The sequence below is a fragment of the Panthera tigris genome, chromosome C1, assembly GCF_018350195.1.
Source record: "Panthera tigris isolate Pti1 chromosome C1, P.tigris_Pti1_mat1.1, whole genome shotgun sequence".
Lineage (NCBI taxonomy): Eukaryota > Metazoa > Chordata > Mammalia > Carnivora > Felidae > Panthera > Panthera tigris.
The window spans coordinates 36,548,260-36,574,168 of NC_056667.1; the positions used below are offsets into that span (position 1 = coordinate 36,548,260).

The 25,909-nt window shown below is 50.1% G+C and overlaps 1 protein-coding gene across 2 annotated transcripts; it reads left to right on the forward strand.

Moving 5' to 3' along the window:
• The first annotated feature begins 331 nt into the window (after window positions 1-331).
• FAAH (fatty acid amide hydrolase) lies at window positions 332-25,426 on the forward strand. 2 transcript variants are annotated; one of them, XM_007077254.3, is made up of 15 exons: window positions 332-735; window positions 8,755-8,868; window positions 11,332-11,466; window positions 11,697-11,830; window positions 11,908-12,114; window positions 12,366-12,406; window positions 12,630-12,754; window positions 19,874-19,999; window positions 20,542-20,639; window positions 22,117-22,216; window positions 22,502-22,542; window positions 23,312-23,351; window positions 23,827-23,935; window positions 24,502-24,647; window positions 25,021-25,426. In XM_007077254.3, exons 1-15 carry the CDS (start codon window positions 541-543, stop codon window positions 25,147-25,149), a joined length of 1,740 nt encoding a protein of 579 aa, XP_007077316.1. In that variant the 5' UTR covers window positions 332-540; the 3' UTR covers window positions 25,150-25,426. The 2 variants fall into 2 exon arrangements, with proteins under 2 accessions (XP_007077316.1, XP_042852933.1); XM_042996999.1 differs by lacking the exon at window positions 11,908-12,114.
• Window positions 25,427-25,909: the final 483 nt, after the last annotated feature.

Genomic DNA, 25,909 nt, shown 5'->3' on the forward strand with positions numbered 1-25,909 from the left:
AGGGAGGGGGCGGCAGGTGGGCTCCCCAGGGAAACTTCCTGTGCCCCTGGAAGCTCTGAGGGTGGGAGAGGTGAGCATCCTGGGAGGGTCTCCAAGAAAGATGCAACTGAACTGTTTGCGGGGGGGGGGGGGGGGCCTTTATCAGGTCCTCGAGTCCAATCGGTCGCTGCTCTCGTCCTCTTGGCCGGCTTTTCCCCGCAGAGGGCTCTTGCCGGCCGCGTCTTCCGGGAAGCTGGGGCTGTGAGGTGCGCTGGGCGTAGGCTTACCGAGGGCGCGCGCGGAACACGGTTGCCGCTCGCGCCCTTCCCGGCCGGGTGCGGGAGAACGCGAGGAGTGACCCTAAACCTGTCGCCGGGCTTCACCTTGACGGTTGCGCACCATCCGCCTCTGGCCCGTGGGCCAGCGGCCGCGCGTCCTCCAACCCCCTTTCCCGCAGAGGGGGCGCGGGATCCTAGGCCGATCCAGGCCGGGTTTTGCGGCGGCATGCGCGTGTGCTGATCCCTCGTCTGCCGTTCTCCGCACAGTTGGCGGCGGGAGATCATGGTGCTGGACGAACTGTGGGCCGAGTTCCCTGGCGCCTCTGTGGCTGCCCTGGCCTGCTGCTTCGTTGCAGCGGCCGTGGCCCTGCGCTGGTCAAGTCGTCGGCCGGCGCGGGACGCGGGGGCCAGGGCACGACGCAAACAGCGGGCGGCTCTGGAGACCATGGATAAGTCGGCGCAGCGCTTCCGCCTCCAGGTGACCGCTGGGGTCCCGTGGTGTGTGTGGGGAGGCACAGGGTGGGGTATCCCTAGCAGCATTTTCAGCCGCACTGGCGCGCGGAGGGGCAGGTGGCGGGCCGCGCAGGTTTTACGTTCGGAACCTCTCTTTGCCCTAATACATTCCATACTCTTTCTGAGGTAGAGCCGAGGGGAGGCTGGGAGACCAAAGGCCATCGCCGCACTGGGTCAAAGAGAGAGGAACTTTGCTCGGTGCCAAAGAATTTCAAGACTTTCATTTATTTATTTTTTAAAAAATGTTTATTATTGAGAGACAGAGAGACAGAGCATGAACATGGGAGGGGCAGAGAGAGGGGGAGACACCGAATCTGAAGCAGGCTCCAGGCTCTGAGCTGTCAGCACAGAGCCCCAAGCAGGGTTTGAACTCACAAACTGAGCCCAAGTCGGACGCCCAACCGACTGAACCACCCAGGTGCCCCTCAAGACTTTTAGAAAGCTAAAATGCAAGCATGAGAACCAATATGATGCTCAGGTTAAGACTTTGTAATCACAGAGTCATGGCCAAGGGAATCCGGAAAGCTCATAGTTTAAAGTCATTGATTTGTGCGTGATGATACTAAGAGAGAGCCAGAAAAGGACTTGCCCAAGTGCAAAGGGGGCTGGGCTGGAATAGAAGTCTCCCCAGCTCCTGCTCTAACCCCTTACAGGCCCCTTTCCTTAAGCAAGTGTAATTCCAGCCCTTCCCTGGGTGATCTGTCAACAAGGTTTTCTCATTCTGGTTCAGCTCAGTGTGTGCATAGGTGCTGGGGAGGGGCCTAGAAGACGAGGCTTTCGCTCAAGGTGTTTGAGACGCTGGACCCAGTTAGAAGTCAAAATGATAAATTCTGGGAGAAGTTCTTATGTACTGTGAGAGGAAAAACTTGCCACGATTGTTTGTGAGGCTTTGTGTTTGATAGGATTCAGATCTGGCAGGTGGGAAAGCATTCCAGGTGACTGGGGACACAGCAGGTGTCAGGAGGATGTGCCTAGGTGGGAGTCAGGGAGGGAGTCACAGAAAATTGCTTTTAGCAGATGCTGTGATTTTAGAGTTGGGTGCAGAGCTGGAACTAGAACCTACACACCCAGTGGTACTCTCCAGCCTCATTCCAGTGGAGGAGAGCAGGGAGGGGATATTAAGTAGGGAGACCAGGCCTTAGGATGCCGGGCCCAGGGTGCAGCCTTGATCACGGTGTCTTTTAGCCGGTATGGATTTACTCCACACCATTTCTGGGCCAGGATATATCATATTTATTTATTTGTTGAAATAAATATGTATCTGGTTCCAGCCTCTATTCCTCAAGCTTGCTGAAAAGCCCACCATCAGTCAGTTTTTAGATGTTCAGTCCACACTGGCCACTGACCCTACTACCTGAGCACAAGTTCTTCACTGAAGTCCTCCTTCTCTGGCTGAGTTCCAAGGTGCCCCACTCAGGGATCCTTGCAGTGACACCCGGCTCACCCTGGAGACCCTCAGCTGCTCCTGAGGCCCGAGTTCTTTAGCAATAGCCCGAACTGCAGCCAGCCGGCAAGAACTGTGCGGGGGCAGCTTCAGCAGTCTGCCCACTGTTCCTGCCTACTGAACTCCCCTCCCAGTCACAAGACACCCACCTGCTGGCAGGGGTGCGACGTGGTAGAAGGGTAGGTCTTCCTCACTTCAGCTCCAAACACCAGCATCTATACAGGTCCCCTCTGGAGCAACCGCCTTTCATTATTTTTTTAGAACCAGATCTTCCAGGGGCACCTGGGTGGCTCAGTCAGTTAAGGGTCAGACTCTTGATTTCAGCTCAGGTCATGATCTCCTGGTTTGTGGGATTGAGCCCCGCATCGGCCTCTGTGCTGATAGTGCGGAGCCTGCTTGGGACTCTCTCCTTCTCTCTATGCTCCTCCCCTGCTTGTTCTCTGTCTCTCGAAATAAATAAATAAACATTAAAAAAAAGAGAGAATAACCAAAATTTCCAGGGTAGAGGTTATGGGCCTGAAATACAAAAAGCTGTTTACATACCCTTGCCGGGGCAAGAGAGCCTGGCTCTTCCAGGTGGGTAAACAGCGAAATGTTTTTCCAGTGACTGTAGAGGAGAAAAGGAGAAGTATCTCAGGAGTCTCATTTGAGCAGTCAGCAAGGGTCTTGATAACAGTAACTCTGAAAGGCCTTGGGGGCAGTTAAGAAGTAGGTGGTTTAGCTGAACTCAATCCCTTGGAACCTTGGGACGAGCTCCTTCCTCTCTCCTGCCCCTAAGGTGCCTTTCTGCTTGGCTCTGGAGTCTCTGGATGATGGGAATGTGGGTTTTGAGGCTGTATAAGCAGCCTTTCTTCTGGGGCTTTTTCAGGCCTGCCCCAAATAGTAAGGGGCAGTGAGGTAAGCAGGGCCCTGGGCAGGCCCCAGGGGAATACAGCAGCAGGTAGTACAGCTCCAGCCTGATAGACTCCTGACAAAGCTAGCTGGGAGCCTAGATACCACCAGTGTTCCCAGGCATTGCTGGAGGAGGGGGAATCCTAATCACCTCCAGAATCATCACAAAATGGTTCACCTCTCTCGACTATAGAGCAACTGGGGAGGGAGGCCTGTTTCTGGTAACTCTCTGTTGACCACGTGAGGCTTAACCTGTAACGACTCTTTGCCCACTTTTTTCCCACCCTGCCCCCTGAATGAGTGTCAATATCCTTTCTAGACTGAATAGAAGAACTACCATCAATAGAATCTCATGGCTGGAAAAGATAAGCCAGAACACCTGCTCATGCCTCTGTGCCTTTGCACTTGTGGTCTTACCTCAAAACAAATTTCTTAACAACCCCTTTTGCCAGAATTCCACTGGTCTTAACAAATGCCACTTCCTTCAACTGGATCTGATGTGTGGTTCCATCTCCTGGCCTTCTCCAAGCCCAGCTTGAAACCTGACTTTAAAACAAAATGATTCAGTAGATGAGTTGAGGGTGAATGTAGTTTTTGTTGAGACCACTATCGGTGGCCTGTGTGACCAAATGGAAAAGATATCTTGAAATAAAACAAAGGTGATAAAAACCATGAGGGAAACTAAAAAAGACATGGAGGATAATGTAGGACAGCTGAAATTAGGACAGTCGGGGACTCAAGGAGAGACAGCTGGAGGAGGGGCAGTGATTCAATGATAGCTATAGTATCCCTCCCTTGAGAAAGAATATGCTACTAGGTGGCCGAATGCTTAGTTACAACTTATTTGTACACTTCCCTGCATTCTCCGTACAAATTTAATTTCCCCTGTGTTTGTAGACTGGCCTCCTGGAGGTGCAGACTTTCTCTGGTGTCTTGTGAAAGAAAAAATGTCTCAGCTGCCTGATAACTAGTTGAAGATTTAAAAATAGCTGTTAGCGGTGCTGTCATCAGCTGTCAACATGGAAGAACATAGGACAGAATTAAAATTTGTGCTAATTTTTTTAAAAATGGAGAGAACCTGCTGATAGCTTCAAGCTGAGGCTCACAGGGACTTCGTGGCACCTTGTAGCAAGGTGGGAAATGGTGGTGACCACACTCTCAGTGGCAAGTCTCCTAGTGTGGTGGGCTCTCAGCTAATTTTTACTTTCTTCCCCATACTCTTAGGCATTTTTTTTTTCATAATGAGCACACTTATGTAATCAGAAAAAAAAAATAAAGCAATCTTGCTATTTTCAACTCGAAGCGAGAAAGGCAAGGTGTAGTAAGTACTGTGTATATAGCATAGTCCTTTTGTACAAAAATAGAATATATGAAAACAATTACATACATGGTGAGCTTTTCATAAACTTTTTTTTCCCTGTGAGTTTTCATTAGAAACCATTAACTATGGTTTCCTTTTCAGAGAGGGACTGGGCAGGGTGGTCCCAGGGGTAGGGTGAATGTTCATTTTCATTTTGTGTATGTATGTATATATATATATATATATATTTTTTTTTTTTTTCTGGCTGAAAGAGAACTTTTTGTTACTTTTAAATGTACAGAAAACTACAGCGTCTACTTAGCCCAGTTTGGTGGCCAGTGCTTTAGCCTTTGTCTTTTCTAGCCTGGCAATGCGAGCCACCAACTCTGGACCCAGGACGTTGCCTCCCAAGTGGCAGTGGATCTCATCATATCTGTCATTGTAATTGGTCCCGATGGCTTCCACCAGCTTAGTCAGAGCTCCTCTGTCTTCCAAGTTAACCTGTGTGAGGGTGACAGTGGTGCAGGTCTTCCTGTGGACCAGATGCCCCACCTGGCCTTCCCCTTGATGATGCAGTGGGGAACTCCCATCTTACAACACAGGGCAGGCAGGAAGACAACCAGCTGAATGGGATCCACATCATGTGCCATCACTACCAGCTGAGTCTTCTTGTTTTCCGCCAAGATGGTGACACATGAACCCCTGCTCGAAGGACAGGCGGCCTCTTAGTGGGGACATCCCCTTTGCCGGCAGCTTTCTTCTCAGCCTGGACCAACAATCTCTGCTTCTTTTCTTGCTTTGTCTCTGGTCTGTACCTGTGGGCCAGCTTGAGCATCTGAGGAGCTGTTTGGCAGTCTATAAGGCCTGGGTGAACTGGTTAATTGCAGGGGGCAATTTTAGATGCTTGTAGAGTAGTCTTTTGCCACTACAGCTGGATGTAGTGGGGCCATTTGACAAAGCAGGTGAGGTCCCTTTTGGACTGGATGTCCTGTCTGATCCCAAAATTCTTGGGCTTTTTCTCAAACGGGATTGACCACCTTCTCAGCCTCCTGCTTCTTCAGAACAGTAGGGGCTGGGGCCACCTTCTTCCCCTTGGCCTTTTTTCCTTTTGGTATCTTGGATGGCTGGAAGAGAGAGAGCGCTTTCATTTTGTATATGTTTTTAAAACGTGTATCACCAGGGATTATCTAGTGTATGTGGGGAGAGATCACAGCAGTTTGCACATGCTGTTCTTACTGTCTGGAGCATTCTTTGTCCTCACCCCTCTTTGCCAGGCCAACTATACTCTACCTTTCACCTGAGTATCACTTTTCAATAAAGCCTTCCCAATCCCCCAAGGCAGGGTCAGGTGGCCTTTCTTTCTGCTATTTTTTTCTGCTTTGTGGCTCCCTGTATTATATATATATATATATATATATATATATATATATATATATATATATACACACACACACACACACACACACACACATTACATTATATGTTTTATATATACATTATATTTATGTATATATAAAATATATATATTATATAAACATTATATTTATGTATATATACAATATATATTATATATACATTATATTTATGTATATATATACTATATATATTATATTTACATTATATAATATATATAATTATATATATATATATAAATATATATAAAATCCCAAGTGAGTATTATATCTGTTTAACAAATTAAGAGAAGCGGGTAGAGCAGTGCCTGGGTGGCTCAGTCAGTTAAGCATCCGACTTCAGCTCAGGTCATGATCTCACGCTTTGTGGGTTCAAGCCCCTCATTGGTCTCTGTGCTGACAGCTCAGAGCCTGGAGCCTGCTTCGGATTCTGTGTCTCCCTCTCTCTGTGCCCCTCCCCTGCTCATGCTCTGTCTCTCTCTGATTCTCAAAAATGAATAAACGTTAAAAAAATTTTTTTAATAAAAAATAAATTAAGAAAAAGAGAAGGGGGTAGAGTGTTCCTGCTGTTAACTCCTGGGTACAAAGGCTCTGTGGTGGGTGTGTGTGGAGGGTGTGAGTAGGTGGTATCTCATGGAAGGATGTGGAGGAGTCTGACAGGAACACAGCCTGGAAGCACTTCCTGGAACACCTCTGGAACTTGTGGTGTGACAGAGACCTTAAGGAGCAGCCAGTCCTGCTTTGCACTGGCTGGCCTGGCAGGAAGGGTGGGTAGATGGCTTGGGCTTGATAATCGCTAAGGTGGCCCTGTGTGATCCAGGAAAGAAAGGATGGACAGGATGACTAATTGGATCTGGATGCGGGGGAGAGGGGGAGGGAAGGGCCCTGGCCTGTTCTTGCACTCTAACACCTGGATGGACTCAGCGCTTCCCTGCACAAAGGTACGTGGAACAGGAGATGGTGGAAAGTGGGGGAGCAGCGAGCTCAGGGAGAAGGACACAAGGGTGGGCGGCAATGGGAATAGCCCCTGAGCACCAGAGCTCAGTTGGGTCAGGCTGGGTGGAGGGTCAGGAGGCCGTGGGTTAGGTGGAGAACCTGGAGTGGAAGCCACGAGAAGGATTCACTTCTCCCAGCATTAGGGAGGGAAGAAGAGGTACCCAGAAGAACGTGTCTCTTCCCACATCTGGCTCCTTCTCATCCTTCAAATCACACAAAGAAATGTCACCTCCTCAGAGAGGCCTGACCATCCCATCTGAGTCAGTCATCTCTTATTTCCATCACAGCAGCTGTTCTTGTGTTCTCATACTTCCCATGATCTGTCCATTATTTGTTAACTTGTTTGTTTTCTTGAATGTAGGCTCTGAAAGCAGGGACTTGTCTGTCTTGGTTAAGTCTAAATTCATAGCCCTTAACGTAGTCCCTGGCACATAGTAGGTACTCAGAACATGTTTGTTGACTAACTGAATAAATGGATGACAAGTAGCAGAGAAACAGGAGAAAAACCAGGGAGGGTAGTATCTCCATGCCCAGGAGGCAATTGAAGAGAGCTGGTATGTGGTCTCAATAGCTTTGAATACCTCAGTGAGACATGGAGCAAATATCAGAGTGGAGTATCTCTTGGATTTGTCACCAGGAGGTCCCTGGTGACCTTGGCAAGAGCAGAGGAGAGTGGGGGTGGAAAGTGGTGGCTGTGATTCAGAGACCCTCTCTCTGACCGTGTTTACTAATTGCCTCAATACCTTTGAGGAGGGAGCAAGCTGGGTTTTCAGGCAACGGCTGACCCCAGAGACTGGGAGCCTTCAAGGTCTGGCAGTCAGGTGTGCGATCAAATGTCCCTCCTCCTTGAGAGATCTTCTCTGACCACCCTCTACCTACCTGTGTGCCACCCACTCACCACACCAGGTTTTATTTTCTTCAAGTTATTTCTTACTATCTCAAATTCTTGTTTACTTATTAATTACATGCTTGCTTCCCAAAGCATGGACGTGCCTTTTTTGTTCACTGTTGGATCCCCAGGCCTAGTATGGTGCTTGGTAATATGTATCTAGAATGAATGAAAAACTCCTCTCTTTTAGGTGTGAGCCTCTAGCTACAGCCCCAACCACCCAGGATAGTGTCTTCTTTTTCTCATCTCCCTTGCCAGGGATTGAGTGGTTAGGTGCAGGTGGACAGCCAGTGGACAGCCTATGCTGAGTGGGCGGAGAACTATAGTTTACCTGTATGGTCCTAGGTGATGCACTTAGCCACTTGGTGCCTTAATTCCTTCCTTCCTTCCTTCCTTCCTTCCTTCCTTCCTTCCTTCCTTCCTTCCTTCCTCCCTTTTTTTTTTTTAAGTTTATTTATTATTTATTTTGGGAGAGACAGAGACAGAGTGAGGGAGGGACAGAGAGGGAGGGAGACAGAGAATCCCAAGTAGGCTCCACCCTGCCAGCATGGAGCCTGACACAGGGCTGGAACTCATGGAACTCACAAAACCATGAGATCAGGACCTGAGCCGAAACCAAGAGTCAGACGCTTATACTGACTGAGCCACTTAGGCGCTCCGGTGCCTCAGTTTCTTTATCTGTGCGATGGGAATGGTAGCAAGATTTAGTCAGAACAGAGTGCAGCAGCATGGTGCAGTTGGCAGCTGTCAGTGGTGGTAGTTCGTAATGGTTTAATAATCATACTGGGCATGGCCTCTCCCAGGGCACCCCGTCTGATACCCTCCTAGAAGAGGTATATCTGTCCTGTCCATAGGTGACAAGTGCCTGCCTAGGCTGGGCCACAGTTTCTGGTCTCAGAGCTGCAGGTGGGCATGTCTGTCGTGGATTGGCATGTGACAGTTAGCATCTGCTTTGGCAGGTGTGGGGACTTAGGGGCATGGGCCGCAAGTGTCAGCTGTAGGCACTTGAGGCCTGTGGGGTAAGGGGGTACTTATAGGAGGTGTCTCCCCAGAACCCCGACCTGGACTCAGAGGCACTGCTGGCCCTGCCCCTGACTCAGCTGGTGCAGAAGTTACAACGAGGGGAGCTGTCCCCGGAGGCTGCACTCTTCACCTACGTAGGAAAGGTAAGGCCCTAGTAGGAAAGGTAAGGCCCTAGGCTGGGGATTGCCTGGATCCTTCCTCTCTCTGCAAAGGCTGGGGGGAAAACCTGGCCTGGAGTTACTCTCTCTGGGGACCAGGGTGGGGCCACAGTGCCAGGGGCTGCCAGGAGCTGTGTGCATGAGAAAAAGAGAGAGAGAGAGAGAGAGAGATTGAGAGAGAGGGAGAGGCAGGCTGACTTTGTGTGTGTGTTGGTGAGAGGGCAACACTGAGCATCTTGTCTTAGCTAAAAGCCTGGCTTTCAGCCCAGACTTCCCTCTCGCTCCCGCCTCCACCCCATCCGTCACCAAATGTGGTCTGTTCTCTTTCTATAGCTCTCTCTGGCCCATCCCCTTGTCCCCATTCTCCCGTCCCCCACAGCCACCCTGGTCTGCCACCACCATCTCCCTCCAGGGTGGGGCCCCAGCCTCCTGGCCAGATTCCCTCTCAGGTCTCCAGTTCTTTAGATTCTGCTCTTCTGCTCCTTTTCAGTCTCTGGCATCCTGTCTGGTCAAGGCCTTCTGGAGTGTGGGCATCAATAGCTCAGCTGCCTACGGTTCCCTGGCACCCAGAGCCTGCCACACTGTGCACTGTGGGATTCCCTTTACCTGGAAGCCTCTTCTCCCTCTTCTCTTCTCCCTCTTCTTTGCCCCTCTTGGGGCAACAGGCACTGCTGGCTGAACCTTCAGGGCTCAGAGAAAGAGGCTGTCTTCCAGGGAGCCTCTCCTGACCCTCCCCAGCCTGAGTTAGGGTTCCCTCTTCAGTGGTCTTTCTTTCTTTTCTTTTTTAAAATGTGTATTTATTTATTTTGAGAGAGAGAGAAAGAAGGAGGAGGAGGAGGAGGAGGAGGAGGAGGAGGAGGAGGAGAAGAAGAAGAAGAAGAAGAAGAAGAAGAAGAAGAAGAAGAAGAAGAAGAAGAAGAAGGAGGAGGAGGAGGAGGAGGGAAGAGGGGCAGAGAGAGAGGGAGAGAGAATCCTAAGCAGGCTCCATGCTCAGCACGGAGCTTGATGTGGGGTTTGATCCCATGACTGTGAGATCATGACCTGAGCTGAAATCAAGAGTTGGATACTTAACCGACCGAGCCACCCGGGTGCCTCTCTTTCTAACATTCTAACACATTTTCTCATGGCATCCTAGGGCTTGTCTTATCCTTTGCTTTCCCCTGTGGCTCCTTGTGGGCAGAGCTTGTCTCATTTGTCTTTGTACTTGGTGCTGAATACTTACTGGCTTTCATACAGTAAGTATTCAAGGAATGTGTTTGAAATGAAATGAAAGAAAAAGAATCGTGCTTTGTGAGTTGACTTGTGTGTAATTTCTTGAAACAGAGTGTGTGACAGTGGGTATGACCACTAGGCAGGTGGACATGCATGCCGGGTGACTGATGGGTGTGTGACAGTGGTGTGAGTGCAGCAGAGAGTGAGGGAGATTGGCTGTATGGGGAGAGAGGACTGTATGCAGACCCCCGCACTGGCTGTGCCGGGGGGACACAGGCAGTCTTGACAGACTGTGCTGCGTCTCCTCTGTCAATGCCCCTGAAAAGTTGCTGCCCTTCGTAATCACCCACAAGTGAGCATTCTCGTCACAGATTGGCCTCTTCCCTGCCTGCCTTGGGTAGCCTGGAGACCGATTTCATGTGCCAAGTTGTGGCAATGGGACCCACACCCATTTTCCTCAGATGTTTCACAGGGACAGGAGTATTTACTGAAAGCTGTGTATCATTTTGCCCTGGTCTATCCCTCCCATAGGGCCTTGTGGAATGTGGTTTGAGGGCTATGGAAAGACCCCATGGCAGATGGCTACTGTTAGTGCATTGTTCCTTTTAGGCAGGCTGCCATCCCTTTAAGTGATTGGTATTAGTCAGTCACTCCTCTATGTGACTTCATGATCAGATTCAAGAGTTTCTGGGAAAGGGGAGGGTTAGCTGGGGCAGGTGTGGGCCAGGCCTGGGGCAGGAGATAACATGCTGGCCTCTGGGAGGCTGGAACCTGGCTCTAGTCCCGCTCTGTGCTGACTCCCGGTGTGGGCTGAGATGGGGATCTGCCCCTATCTGGTTCCTCCTGACTGCTTCACAGGCAGAGATGTACCTTAGGGGAGGAGGTGGAGCGGCCAGAGGTCATCTTCCTCCCAGCTCATCCCCTCTGGGGAGCATCTGAGGCCAGTGTCTTGCTCCTTTGCGTGCCTTGTTTGTGCCCTGGCCCTGGAGTTACTCTCTCTGTCTTTGGGTTGAGGCCAGAGACTGCCAGGGTGAGGTTGGGACTAGAGGTCCCCAGTGAGATGGGTGGTGGGCCCTAAGTTATTCTCTGCCCTCCTGGCTCCGGGCCATGTTGCTGGTTTTTCCCTGGGTATACTTTAAAAGGCCAATTTCATGTTATGTATATTCTACCACAATTTTTCTTTTTTTTAAAAAGGCCAATCTCACTTTGCCTTGTGTCCATTTCTCCCTCTTCCAGGCCTGGGAAGTAAACAAAGAGACCAACTGTGTGACCACCTACCTGGCAGACTGTGAGACTCAGCTGTCCCAGGCCCCAAAGCGGGGCCTGCTCTATGGAGTCCCTGTGAGCCTCAAGGAGTGCTTCAGCTACAAGGTATGCCCTTGCCTCACATCAGGCTTCAATCCCCACCCCTGCCCCTGCCAGCCATGTCTGCATCCTGGGTTACCCTGGGCCCTCAGAGGAAGTATCAGGTCCAGAGGCCTTGAGAGGGACCATGGGTGTGCTCTGCCTTGGCCTGTGAGATGGCAGTAAGAGTGGACCCTCTGCTGAAGGGCCCCTGATCCATCAGCTGTACACCTCTTGGCGCCTATCCTTCCCTCTAGGGCCAGGATTCAACACTGGGCTTGAGCCTGAACGAGAGCATGCCTGCAGAGTGTGACAGTGTGGTGGTGCAGGTGCTGAAGCTACAGGGCGCTGTGCCCTTCGTGCACACCAACATCCCTCAGTCCATGTTCAGGTTGGATTGGGTGCCGGGTGGGGGCAGGGGCATTGGCACCAGTGTGACCTGAGCTGACCCTTTCTTGCTTCCCCCAGCTATGACTGCAGTAATCCCCTCTTTGGCCAGACCTTGAACCCACTGAAGTCCTCTAAGAGCCCAGGTGGCTCCTCTGGGGGTGAAGGGGCCCTCATTGCGGGTGGAGGCTCCCCCCTGGGCTTAGGTACTGACATCGGAGGCAGTATCCGCTTTCCCTCCTCCTTCTGTGGCATCTGTGGCCTCAAGCCCACGGGAAACCGCATCAGGTATGGTGTGGGTGGTGGGTGGAGGGAGCTCCTGGATCTCTTGCTCTATGATCTTGGCCTAGCTCTCAACCTCTCTAGGCCCCAGGCAAGGATTTCCTCACTCTGGGGTTTTCCTGGGAGGGAATGTCACAGCACCATTGGTGTTGGTTCCTACTTTCTAAAGTGGTGAGAGTTCTAAGCTGCTGTATGGGTTTGAGGTTGGGCAGAGGGTGACCATTTCCTGTTTCCAACATTTTGTGTTTCTTATCCAGCAAGAGTGGCCTGAAGGGCTGTGTCTATGGACAGGTAGCAGGTGAGGTCTGGGGTTCCCTCAGTGCCCTGGTGGAGGGGGGTCTGCCTGATCCAGTTCTACCCTGCATCTCCTGGGGGCAGTGTTTGGCTCCCAGCCTGGTCTAGGTGGGAGTTCCTACTTCCATGTCTCTGCTCACACTCCTAGGCCATGTCCCAGCCCTTGCTTGTGCCCCAGAGCCCATTAGGGTAGGGTGATCTTTTTCCTTCCCCTCCCTGCCCCACAGTGCAAATGTCAGTTGGCCCCATGGCCCGGGATGTGGAAAGCCTAGCACTGTGCCTGCGAGCGCTACTGTGTGAGGACATGTTCCGCTTGGACGCTGCCGTGCCCCCGCTGCCCTTCAAGGAGGAGGTGAGCAGGGTTGGGGGGCATGGGGTTGAATTTGGTTATCACTGGTGCTCCTGAGCCCAGAGAGCAGCCCCTTGGCATTGTGGATAGGGCTTGGAGGTTCTGTTTCCTGAAACCCACCCTCAAGGGTCTGCAGCCAGGGTCAACTTCTCTGCAGTCAGCCACCAGATGGAGCTCTTGCCTGCATGTGGAGACCCTGAAGCTTCCAAACTGGCCTGGTGGGGTGGGGCCTCTGCTGAGGAAAGGCCCCCCCTTCTGACCCCAGCCTCTTCTGCAGTCATCGAGAAACAGGAGACGCATCTCAGAGAACAACTTGAGGGAGAACTTGGGTGTTTCTTGGTAGGCAGAATATCTGGACTTGGTGGGGTGAGTTCCTGCTCCTTGACAGAAGATATTCTAACAACCCAGTGGTTCATGAACCCCTTTCTGAAAGGGAGGAAAGGAGGAGGTGAGGTCCCTTTTATGAGGTCTGGAACAAATTATCATGGGAGCCAGGACTTGCATTCTTTTTTTTATTTATTTATTTATTTATTTATTTATTTATTTATTTATTTTTATTTTTTAATATATGAAATTTACTGTCAAATTGGTTTCCATACAACACCCAGTGCTCATCCCAAAAGGTGCCCTCCTCAATACCCATCACCCACCCTGCCCTCCCTCCCACCCTGCCCTCCCTCCCACCCCCCATCAACCCTCAGTTTGTTCTCAGTTTTTAACAGTCTCTAATGCTTTGGCTCTCTCCCACTCTAACCTCTTTTTTTTTTTTTTTTCCTTCCCCTCCCCCATGGGTTTCTGTTATGTTTCTCAGGATCCACATAAGAGTGAAACCATATGGTATCTGTCTTTCTCTGTATGGCTTATTTCACTTAGCATCACACTCTCCAGTTCCATCCATGTTGCTACAAAAGGCCATATTTCATTTTTTCTCATTGCCACGTAGTATTCCATTGTGTATATAAACCACAATTTCTTTATCCATTCATCAGTTGATGGACATTTAGGCTCTTTCCATAATTTGGCTATTGTTGAGAGTGCCGCTATAAACATTGGGGTACAGGTGCCCCTATGCATCAGTACTCCTGTATCCCTTGGATAAATTCCTAGCAGTGCTATTGCTGGGTCATAGGGTAGGTCTATTTTTAATTTTCTGAGGAACCTCCATACTGTTTTCCAGAGCGGCTGCACCAATTTGCATTCCCACCAACAGTGCAAGAGGGTTCCTGTTTCTCCACATCCTCTCCAGCATCTATAGTCTCCTGATTTCTTCATTTTGGCCACTCTGACTGGCGTGAGGTGGTATCTGAGTGTGGTTTTGATTTGTATTTCCCTGATAAGGAGCGACGTTGAACATCTTTTCATGTGCCTGTTGGCCATCCGGATGTCTTCTTTAGAGAAGTGTCTATTCATGTTTTCTGCCCATTTCTTCACTGGGTTATTTGTTTTTCTGGTGTGGAGTTTGATGAGCTCTTTATACATTTTGGATACTAGCCCTTTGTCCGATGTGTCATTTGCAAATATCTTTTCCCATTCCGTTGGTTGCCTTTTAGTTTTTTTGGTTGTTTCCTTTGCTGTGCAGAAGCTTTTTATCTTCATAAGGTCCCAGTAATTCACTTTTGCTTTTAATTCCCTTGCCTTTGGGGATGTGCCGAGTAAGAGATTGCTACGGCTGAGGTCAGAGAGGTCTTTTCCTGCTTTCTCCTCTAAGGTTTTGATGGTTTCCTGTCTCACATTCAGGTCCTTTATCCATTTTGAGTTTATTTTTGTGAATGGTGTGAGAAAGTGGTCTAGTTTCAACCTTCTGCATGTTGCTGTCCAGTTCTCCCAGCACCATTTGTTAAAGAGACTGTCTTTTTTCCATTGGATGTTCTTTCCTGCTTTGTCAAAGATGAGTTGGCCATACGTTTGTGGGTCTAGTTCTGGGGTTTCTATTCTATTCCATTGGTCTATGTGTCTGTTTTTATGTCAATACCATGCTGTCTTGATGATGACAGCTTTGTAGTAGAGGCTAAAGTCTGGGATTGTGATGCCTCCTGCTTTGGTCTTCTTCTTCAAAATTACTTTGGCTATTCGGGGCCTTTTGTGGTTCCATATGAATTTTAGGATTGCTTGTTCTAGTTTCGAGAAGAATGCTGGTGCAATTTTGATTGGGATTGCATTGAATGTGTAGATAGCTTTGGGTAGTATTGACATTTTGACAATATTTATTCTTCCAATCCATGAGCAGGGAATGTCTTTCCATTTCTTTATATCTTCTTCAATTACCTGCATAAGCTTTCTATAGTTTTCAGCATACAGATCTTTTACATCTTTGGTTAGATTTATTCCTAGGTATTTTATGCTTCTTGGTGCAATTGTGAATGGGATCAGTTTCTTCATTTGTCTTTCTGTTGCTTCATTGTTAGTGTATAAGAATGCAACTGATTTCTGCACATTGATTTTGTATCCTGCAACTTTGCTGAATTCATGTATCAGTTCTAGCAGACTTTTGGTGGAGTCTATCGGATTTTCCATGTATAATATCATGTCATCTGCAAAAAGCGAAAGCTTGACTTCATCTTTGCCAATTTTGATGCCTTTGATTTCCTTTTGTTGTCTGATTGCTGATGCTAGAACTTCCAGCACTATATTAAACAGCAGCGGTGACAGTGGGCATCCCTGTCGTGTTCCTGATCTCAGGGAAAAAGCTCTCAGTTTTTCCCCGTTGAGGATGATGTTAGCTGTGGGCTTTTCATAAATGGCCTTTATGATCTTTAAGTATGTTCCTTCTATCCCGACTTTCTCAAGGGTTTTTATTAAGAAAGGGTGCTGGATTTTGTCAAAGGCCTTTTCTGCATCGATTGACAGGATCATATGGTTCTTCTCTTTTTTTTTTGTTAATGTGATGTATCACGTTGATCGATTTGCGAATGTTGAACCAGCCCTGCATCCCAGGAATGAATCCCACTTGATCATGGTGAATAATTCTTTTTATATGCTGTTGAATTCGATTTGCTAGTATCTTATTAAGAATTTTTGCATCCATATTCATCAGGGATATTGGCCTGTAGTTCTCTTTTTTTACTGGGTCTCTGTCTGGTTTAGGAATCAAAGTAATACTGGCTTCATAGAATGAGTCTGGAAGTTTTCCTTCCCTTTCTATTTCTTGGAATAGCTTGAGAAGGATAGGTATTATCTCTGCTTTAAATGTCTGGTAGAACTCCCCTGGGAAGCCATCTGGTCCTGGACTCTTATTTGTTGGGAGATTTTTGATAACCGATTCAATTTCTTCGCTGGTTATGGGTCTGTTCAAGCTTTCTATTTCCTCCTGATTGAGTTTTGGAAGAGTGTGGGTGTTTAGAAATTTGTCCATTTCTTCCAGGTTGTCCAATTTGCTGGCATATAATTTTTCATAGTATTCCCTGATAATTGTTTGTATCTCTGAGGGTTTGGTTGTAATCATTCCATTTTCATTCATGATTTTATCTATTTGGGTCATCTCCCTTTTCTTTTTGAGAAGCCTGGCTAGAGGTTTGTCAATTTTGTTTATTTTTTCAAAAAACCAACTCTTGGTTTCGTTGATCTGCTCTACAGTTTTTTTAGATTCTATATTGTTTATTTCTGCTCTGATCTTTATTATTTCTCTTCTTCTGCTGGGTTTAGGCTGCCTTTGCTGTTCTGCTTCTATTTCCTTTAGGTGTGCTGTTAGATTTTGTATTTGGGATTTTTCTTGTTTCTTGAGATAGGCCTGGATTGCAATGTATTTTCCTCTCAGGACTGCCTTCGCTGCATCCCAAAGCGTTTGGATTGTTGTATTTTCATTTTCGTTTGTTTCCATATATGTTTTAATTTCTTCTCTAATTGCCTGGTTGACCCACTCATTCGTTAGTAGGGTGTTCTTTAACCTCCATGCTTTTGGAGGTGTTCCAGACTTTTTCCTGTGGTTGATTTCTTTTTTTTTTTTTTTTTTTTTTTTTTTTTCAACGTTTTTTATTTATTTTTGGGACAGAGAGAGACAGAGCATGAACGGGGGAGGGGCAGAGAGAGGGAGACACAGAATCGGAAACAGGCTCCAGGCTCCGAGCCATCAGCCCAGAGCCTGACGCGGGGCTCGAACTCACGGACCGCGAGATCGTGACCTGGCTGAAGTCGGACGCTCAACCGACTGCGCCACCCAGGCGCCCCTCCTGTGGTTGATTTCAAGCTTCATAGCATTGTGGTCTGAAAGTATGCATGGTATAATTTCAATTCTTGTAAACTTATGAAGGGCTGTTTTGTGACCCAGTATATGATCTATCTTGGAGAATGTTCCATGTGCACTCAAGAAGAAAGTATATTCTGTTGCTTTGGGATGCAGAGTTCTAAATATATCTGTCAAGTCCATCTGATCCAATGTATCATTCAGGGCCCTTGTTTCTTTATTGACTGTGTGTCTAGATGATCTATCCATTTCTGTAAGTGGGGTGTTAAAGTCCCCTGCAATGACCACATTCTTATCAATAAGGTTGCTTATGTTATGAGTAATTGTCTTATATATCTGGGGGCTCGGGTATTTGGCGCATAGACATTTATAATAGTTAGCTCTTCCTGGTGGATAGACCCTGTGATTATTATATAATGCCCTTCTTCATCTCTTGTTACAGCCTTTAATTTAAAGTCTAGTTTGTCTGATATAAGTATGGCTACTCCAGCTTTCTTTTGGCTTCCAGGAGCATGATAAATAGTTCTCCATCCCCTCACTCTCAATCTAAAGGTGTCCTCAGATCTAAAATGAGTCTCTTGTAGACAGCAAATAGATGGGTCTTGTTTTTTTATCCATTCTGATACCCTATGTCTTTTAGTTGGCGCATTTAATCCATTTACATTCAGTGTTATTATAGAAAGATATGGGTTTAGAGTCATTGTGATGTCTGTATGTTTTATGCTTGTAGTGATGTCTCTGGTACTTTGTCTCACAGGATCCCCCTTAGGATCTCTTGTAGGGCTGGTTTCGTGGTGACAAATTCCTTCAGTTTTTGTTTGTTTGGGAAGACCTTTATCTCTCCTTCTATTCTAAATGACAGACTTGCTGGATAAAGGATTCTCGGCTGCATATTTTTTCTGTTTAGCACACTGTAGATATCGTGCCAAGCCTTTCTGGCCTGCCAAGTTTCAAAGGAGAGATCAGTCACGAGTCTTATAGGTCTCCCTTTATATGTGAGGGCACGTTTATCCCTTGCTGCTTTCAGAATTTTCTCTTTATCCTTGTATTTTGCCAGTTTCACTATGATATGTCGTGCAGAAGATCGATTCAAGTTACGTCTGAAGGGAGTTCTCTGTGCCTCTTGGATTTCAATGCCTTTTTCCTTCCCCAGTTCAGGGAAGTTCTCAGCTATAATTTGTTCAAGTACCCCTTCAGCACCCTTCCCTCTCTCTTCCTCCTCTGGGATACCAATTATGCGTATATTATTTTTTTTTAGTGTATCACTTAGTTCTCTAATTTTCCCCTCATACTCCTGGATTTTTTTATCTCTCTTTCTTTCAGCTTCCTCTTTCTCCATAACTTTATCTTCTAGTTCACCTATTCTCTCCTCTGCCTCTTCAAGCCGAGCCATCGTGGATTCCATTTTGTTTTGCAATTCGTTTAAAGCGTTTTTCAACTCCTCGTGACTGTTCCTTAGTCCCTCGATCTTTGTGGCAAGAGATTCTCTGCTGTCCTGTATACTGTTTTCAAGCCCAGCGATTAATTTTATGACTATCATTCTAAATTCACTTTCTGTTATATTATTTAAATCCTTTTTGATCAGTTCATTAGCTGTTGTTATTTCCTGGAGATTCTTCTGAGGGGAATTCTTCCGTTTGGTCATTTTGGAGAGTCCCTGGAGTGGTGAGGACCTGCAGTGCACTTCCCCTGTGCTGTGGTGTATAACTGGAGTTGGTGGGCGGGGCCGCAGTCCGACCCGATGTCTGCCCCCAGCCCACTGCTGGGGCCACAGTCAGACTGGTGTGTGCCTTCTCTTCCCCTCTCCTAGGGGCGGGATTCACTGTGGGGTGGCGTGTCCCGTCTGGGCTACTTGCACACTGCCAGGCTTGTGTTGCTGGGGATCTGGCGTATTAGCTGGGGTGGGTAGGCAAGGTGCACGGGGGCTGGAGGGGCAGGCTTAGCTCGCTTCTCCTTAGGTGATCCACTTCAGGTGGGGCCCTGTGGCAGCGGGAGGGAGTCAGATCCGCTGCCGGAGGTTTGGCTCCGCAGAAGCACAGAGTTGGGTGTTTGCGCGGAGCGAGCAAGTTCCCAGGCAGGAACCGGTTCCCTTTGGGATTTTGGCTGGGGGATGGGCGGGGGAGATGGCGCTGGCGAGCGCCTTTGTTCCCCGCCAAGCTGAGCTCTGCCGTCCGGGGGGCTCAGCAGCTCTCCCTCCCTTTGTCCTCCAGCCTTCCCGCTTTCCGCGCAGAGCTGTTAACTTATGACCTCCCAGACGCTAAGTCGCGCTTGCTGTCGGAACACAGTCTGTCCGGCCCCTCTGCTTTTGCCAGCCCGACTCGGGGGCTCTGCTTGGCCGGCGAGCCGCCCCTCCGCCCCGGCTCCCTCCCGCCAGTCCGTGGAGCGCGCACCGCCTCGCCGCCCTTCCTACCCTCTTCCGTGGGCCTCTGGTCTGCGCTTGACTCCGGAGACTCCCTTCTGCTAATCCTCTGGCGGTTTTCTGGGTTCTTTAGGCAGGTGTAGGTGGAATCTAAGTGATCGGCAGGACGCGCTGTGAGCCCCGCGTCCTCCTACGCCGCCATCTTCCGGAACCTCCAGGACTTGCATTCTTGAAACAGGCAGTGGAGGGCCTTGGCTCAGGATGCCTGGGTTCTGGACCTAGTGTTGTCAGTATGTACTGGGCCTGTTTGCCCGTCTTCCTATCAACACCTAAAGCCTCAGTTTCATCATATGACCAGTGGGAACCCTCATCCTTGCTGGGCCCCTCCTGCAGAGTCATTGTGAAGGTGTTTTGTGAAAGGGTCAGAGGCAGAAAGGGCTGGCCTCTCAGACAGTCATTTTCCGGGGATCCAGGCTGCAGCTTCTCAGCTGTGTTTGGGGCTGAGTAGCTTCTAAGATCCCTAGGAGCCCTACTTTGGGCTGCCCTCTCTTGACCTGATTCTGACTCCTGTGTTTGCCCCCAGGTCTACACAAGCTCTCGGCCCCTGCGTGTGGGGTATTATGAGACCGACAACTATACCACACCAACCCCGGCCATGAAGCGGGCCCTGCTGGAGACGAAGCAGAGCCTGGAGGCTGCTGGCCACACGGTATGGCTGTGGGAACCTGGAAGTCCTGGTGTGGCCCCTCCTTCGGGAAACGTTCCTGGTACCCATGGCTGCCGCCTGTCCCTGGCATCCTCTCACCCTGATTATTCTGTGGTTGGGATGGGAACTGTGTTCCTGTGGGACCATAGATAGAGGGCTGATCGTATTAATTAGGTTAAGTGATTGGTGATGAACTCAGCCCTGTGCTGGGGATGTGTGAGTGCTATATGGGAGGCTCTCATCAACTACAAACAGTGGTGCACAACTGTCCAGAGATTCCCACCATCCCAGGGTGGTGAGCCAATGGGCTCTACTCTGCTTATCTGAGACAAGTTAGTTCATGTATGGCTTGGCTTGACTTCTCTCATGGTAATGCATTTTAAGGGAGTTTTCCTGGGTCAGTAAGGCTGCCTTTGTGGCTCCAGGGGGTGCTACCATGCAGGCAGGATTGGTCCAGTCCATCCTCAGGGCCTCCTGGGAAGCATGGGGGTTGTGGCAGTCAAGGGTTTTTAGGTGTGGGGGCCTTACACTCCTTAATCTTGCAGCTGATCCCCTTCCTGCCAAGCAATATACCCCATGCTCTGGAGATCCTCTCAACAGGTGGGCTGTTCAGTGATGGTGGCCACAGCTTCCTACAGAACTTGTGAGTGATGTGGACTTTGGGGTCTGGGGTGGGGACATTAGACCCAGAGAGAGCAATGGGTTCTGTTACTCCCAGTGTGGGCCAATCTGGCAGAAAATGGGAGACAGGCCTCAGCTGAACACAAAGAAGCTCTGAGAATTCTGGGCAGGGACCTCTCTGCCCCTCTAATTGTGCAGACTGAGCCTGGAGATCCTTTGCCAGGGAGACTTTAGAAAGGTACTGGCTCAAGGGGAGGCTGGATTGAGCAGAGCTTAATTGATGGGAGCTCATTGGGAGGTAGGAGGTGGTCAGGGGAGTTGCTTGTCTATTTGGGGAAGATTGGGAGACAAGGGCAGGATGAAACAGGAAGAGAGACATCTAGACATCATGCTGTGACTCCAGGCTCTTCTGACTTGAGCCAAGTCTGCCTTTTCAGTAGTTTTCTCTTCTGTAGAGTAGGAGTGGGTGGGTTGGGCCAGGCCTACTTTAAGGGACTTTATTTTTTATTTTTTATTTATTTTTGAGACAGAGACAGAGCATGAATGGGGGAGGGTCAGAGAGAGAGGGAGACATAGAATCCGAAGCAGGCTCCAGGCTCTGGGCTGTTAGCACAGAGCCCGACTTGGGACTCGAAGTCATGGACCATGAGATCATGACCTGAGCTGAAGTCGGACGCTTAACTGACTGAGCCACCCAGGTACCCCACTACTTTAAGGGACTTTAAAGAGCTCATGTTTAGAGAAGCCTTTGGTCCTTAAGGGTTGATAGGAGTGGAAGATAGATCTGTGAAGGTGCCTCCTGGTCATGTGCCTGGGCTGACTTGACTTCCTCTCGTAGCTGAGTATGGTCCAGTCTTCAGCAGAAGGGGCTGCTCCTCACTCTGGCCCTGGGAATGAACCCTTAGGATCAGCCTCCTGAGACCTTTCCCTGAACTCTAGAGCTAGAGACAGCCTCAGAAACAAGAGTCATGACGGCTCCGCTTGTACCTCTAGGCTGGCATCAGCATTTACAGGGGATACTCTCAGTGCCAAGCCCTGGCCAGGAAGCTATTGCCCTCATTGAGTCCTTATTGCTTTAAGCTGAGTTTGCCAGGGAGGGAGACACAGAGTCCTGCCTTGGGGAACTCCAGTGTGGAGTGGAGTCCAGGCATCCCAGTGATCAGCAGAAACAAGTCACGTGTTTAAAAGGAGGCAGATAAGGGTGTCTGGCTGGCTCAGTCTGTAGAGCATCTCGGGGTTGCCTGATCTCAGGGTTGTGGTTCTGAGCCCCATGTTGAGTGTAGAGATTAAAGAAAAAAAAAAGAAAGAAAAATCTTTTAAAAAATAAATAAAAGGAGGCAGGTGAAGGGGTTGGAGACCAGTGGTTACCAGAGTCTGTTGAAGAGAGAGTCTAGAAGGTATCACCGAAGAGATGACACTGAGTAGGGAGTGCTGGACTGGACCCAAGCCAGGAGGGAGGCCTGGGGAGGAAATGCTGAACTGGACCCTTTGTCTCCCAGCAAAGGTGATTTTGTGGACCCCTGCTTGGGAGACCTGATCTCAGTTCTGAAGATACCCAGGTGTTTGAAAGGACTGCTGGCTTTCCTGCTAAAGCCTCTGGTGAGGGCACAAGGAGTGGAGGGTTGGGGTGGGCTGGCAGGGGGCCTCTGGGGCTCTTCCCCTCTCGCCTTAGCCTCTCTTGGTTTGGGTGAGCATGGCCTCCTCTTCTCTCCAACCCCCACCTATACTCCTCACCCCATGCCCTGCAATCTTCAGCCAGCCTGTGTGCTAAAAGAGGTGCTGACCTGGGACCTGGGGGAAGGGACAGAAGGAAAAGAGGCACAGGTGGCTTGGCTGCACTCAGCCCAAAGCTGAGTCACTAACACTGTGTTTGTCCTTTGGCAGTTCCCGAGGATGGCAGCCTTTCTTGGCAGTATGAAGTCCCGGTAAGGACATTTCCTATGCCTAGATCCCACCCCCTCTTCCCCTGACCTGGGGTTAAGTGGTTTCTGACAGGAAGAGATGAGGGAAGTAGCTTCTGAGGTGGAAGTGGCCCAGCCAGGGTGGCAACCTCTGTGGCTTTCAGATGGGACCTTGAAGTTTACCTTCTCAGGGTCCAGGTCTGGCTAGAGAGGAGGAGCCTGAAAGGGATCACGGAAGGATGGGTTGGAGAGGAGAAGACCTGGCTATGCATGGGTAGAAAGGACCAGGAAAGGAAGCATGTTGAGGCACAGGGGAGAGGGGGCTACTTGGGAACCTGTGAGAGACGCTGCTCTTGGAGGTCTGACATGAACTGAGCTTCACTGGGTCCTGCCTGCCCCTTAGTGCCTCGGGTGGGAAAAGGGCATAAATGGCCTTATTTTTAGGCCCTGACATCCTCTGGACTTGCCCCTTCTCTCACTGCCAGGCATTTAGGACCTTTGGCAGCTCTGGCCTCTCTTGTGTACTAAGGGTAGTTGGGAATCAGGCCTGATATGGTCCTGGCTGTGCTGTGAAGTCACTAAGTGGCATAGCCTAAGTCCCTCTTGGGGCCTGATTTTCTCAGCAGGACATGAACTTAGGGATTTGAAATTCTCCCTTGTATTGCATCTGCCTCAGAGCTCCCATAGTTGAGAAGCGCCCATGGAGGATTGAGATCTGGGGGGGGGGGGTGTTAGGAGTAGGAGTCTGATGTTGCAAATCCCCATGGCCAGTGACCTCGTTCCCTCTGCCTAGGTCGGCTGGAAAGCTCTGGGAACTGCAGTACGAGATTGAGGTGAGGTCAGAGCCCCTAGAGTGGAGTAGGGTGGGGGATGGGGTAGAGTTAGACAGGACACCTACCAGTGGGCTCTCTTGGCCACTGATCCCTCTGGTCCCCTGGAGTAGCCTGTCATTCCCCCTTTTGCTCCCTGGACTGGTCTGTGATCCTCACTTGCCTAGGTGCTCATCCTTAGGGACTGGGTCAGTCAGCTCCTGTCCTGGCTGCCTCTTTGCCCCCACTGGTGCTGTCTGGCACTACGTGGCCCCACCCTGGCAGGAAAAATGATGTTTATGATTCGTGTGGGAGGTGGAGCAACTGATGCTGCCTGAGAGTGGCCATGCCTGTGTGCCCCAAGGACCTCCATCCCTTCCAGGCTTAGTCCAGATCCAGGGGCAGGTGCTGGGGCCCGAGCCACCCTGGCCACAGTCCCTTCATTAGAGAGTCTCTGTGATGGGCTGGGTCCAAGGGCTCCTGCTGGCATCCTCCCCAGGTGTACCGCAACTCTGTGATTGCCCAGTGGAGAGCACTGGACCTGGATGTGTTGCTCACCCCCATGCTGGGCCCTGCTCTGAACCTGAATGCTCCCGGCAGGGCCACAGGTGAGGCCTGCTGCCCCACCACACCCCTGACACTCCCACCTGCCTTTCCTCCTCTGGAAGTTCGGCCCAGTGTCCAGAAGGCTGCTGGGAAGTAGAAGAGGAGCCTTAGGGGAGGGCTACACCCCTTGGGGAGGGCCCTGCCCTTGGGGAGCTCACAGTCTGGCTGGAGAGATGGGAGTCATGTGGGATGTCCTGGGTGGGAATGAGCTCCCTGTTCACAGCACTACTGAAGTTGGTGATCTTGAGTTACAGAGTCTATGGTTTGGGGAGGTGGCGTTTAAAGTCCAGGTGGGATTTAGATAAGCCAAGAAAATAGGGACAACATTCCAGGTGGGGAAGCTTCATGGGCAAGGGCACAGGGCAAGCCCCAGCAGGTTCTCCAGCCTACCTTGAATCTGGATTCCTGAGCTTTGTCACTCACCTGAATCTCTGTGGCCCTGGGAGAGAGCCCCTCTCTGTCTGTGGAGGCAGGGTGCCATTTCCCGGGATGAAAGGCTGGGGTACAGAGAAGACGGTTGGCATTGAAGGTCGCCTGGCCTGCTGTAGCCGCTTGTGTTGTGTTTCAGCGGCTGTCAGCTATACTCTGCTCTACAACTGCCTGGATTTCCCAGCGGGGGTGGTGCCTGTCACCACAGTGACCGCAGAGGATGAGGCTCAGATGGAACATTACAGGGGCTACTTTGGAGATATCTGGGACAAGGCGCTACAGAAGGTGAGGCCACAGGGCCTGGCTTGGCCCCCAGGGTCCCCCTTCCCCTGGACTCCCACCCGCACCCCAATGCTGGCTGCTGTGAAGGAAGCAGCATAAGTGCATGTAGTCCTTGCCTGCATTTTTTTTCCTTTTCTTTTTTAAGTAAGCTCTACATCCAATCTGGGGCTCGAACTCATGACCCCAGGATCAAGAGTCACATACTCTACTGACTGAGCCAGCCAGGCACCCCCTCGCTCACCTTTCTTCATGAGAGAACCTGAAGGACAGCAGCCCGGCCCTGCCATGCTGCCCCTCCTCTCCAGCTGGGGTGCTTTCTGGTCCATCGCGGGGTCTTGCCTCCTCTACCTCCCATCCTGATACCTGTCCCTCACAGGCCGTGAAGAAGAGCGTGGGGCTGCCCGTGGCCGTGCAGTGTGTGGCTCTGCCCTGGCAAGAAGAGTTGTGTCTGCGGTTCATGCGGGAGGTGGAGCGACTGATGACCCCTGAAAAACAGCCATCCTGACTGCCACCCACTGGGCTCTGGGGACCTGAGATCCACTCGATCTGTGCCCAGCCTAGTCTGGGCACAGCTGCCACCCTGTGAGGAAATGTTCAGCCTGGGCCAGAGGCTTCCATGTACCCCTCCCCTGATCTTCTACAAGAAGCACAGACGCCCTGAGTCTGGACCTTGCCCTGCCTTCTGATCCCTCCCTCTGCCCTGACATGCCCACCACATGGCAGGCAGTGGGTGTGACATGGGCAAAAGCCCACTAACAGTCAAGAAATGTTTCTAGTCTGTATGCTCTCTGGCCATCATTGTCAGGGCATTGGGGGTTGAGCCCTACTCCAGCCTCGGCAATCTCATGGTTCCCATCCCCCACAGGAGGGACACAGCCTTCTCACCTCACCCATCCCCCTGTCCCCTCACTTAGACAAAGCCCTACTTTGCTAAGCATTGCCCTTCTCTTCTTCTTTCCTTTGCTCCTTCCCTCTCCAAGGATGCCCTTTCTGCTCCTCTACCATTAAATCCTTCGAGGCCCAGCTCAGATCCCTCTTTCCCAAGAAGGCCTTCCCTCCTTCCTCTGAGCCCTGGACTAGGTGGACTGTTTCTTCCCAGTCTGTTCTCTGTGGTGAGCATCTGTGGGTGGGTTTGCTTCCCTTAGTACGCTGGTTCTCCTTGACAGGAGGGACCCTAATGCTGTATCTTTGTCCTCAGCGGCCAGCAAAGGGCTGGGCATAGGGCAGCAGGGAGTCTGGAGGGCTGGCCCTGAGCTGGCTCTGTT

Bases quoted from the DNA above. Each gene is read 5' to 3' on its own strand.
- FAAH (XM_007077254.3), top strand. From the start codon at position 541: ATGGTGCTGGACGAACTGTGGGCCGAGTTCCCTGGCGCCTCTGTGGCT. The intron at 8,869-11,331 runs GTAAGGCCCTAG...TCCCTCTTCCAG, and splicing joins TCTTCACCTACGTAGGAAAG to GCCTGGGAAGTAAACAAAGA. The intron at 22,217-22,501 runs GTGAGGGCACAA...GTCCTTTGGCAG, and splicing joins CTTTCCTGCTAAAGCCTCTG to TTCCCGAGGATGGCAGCCTT.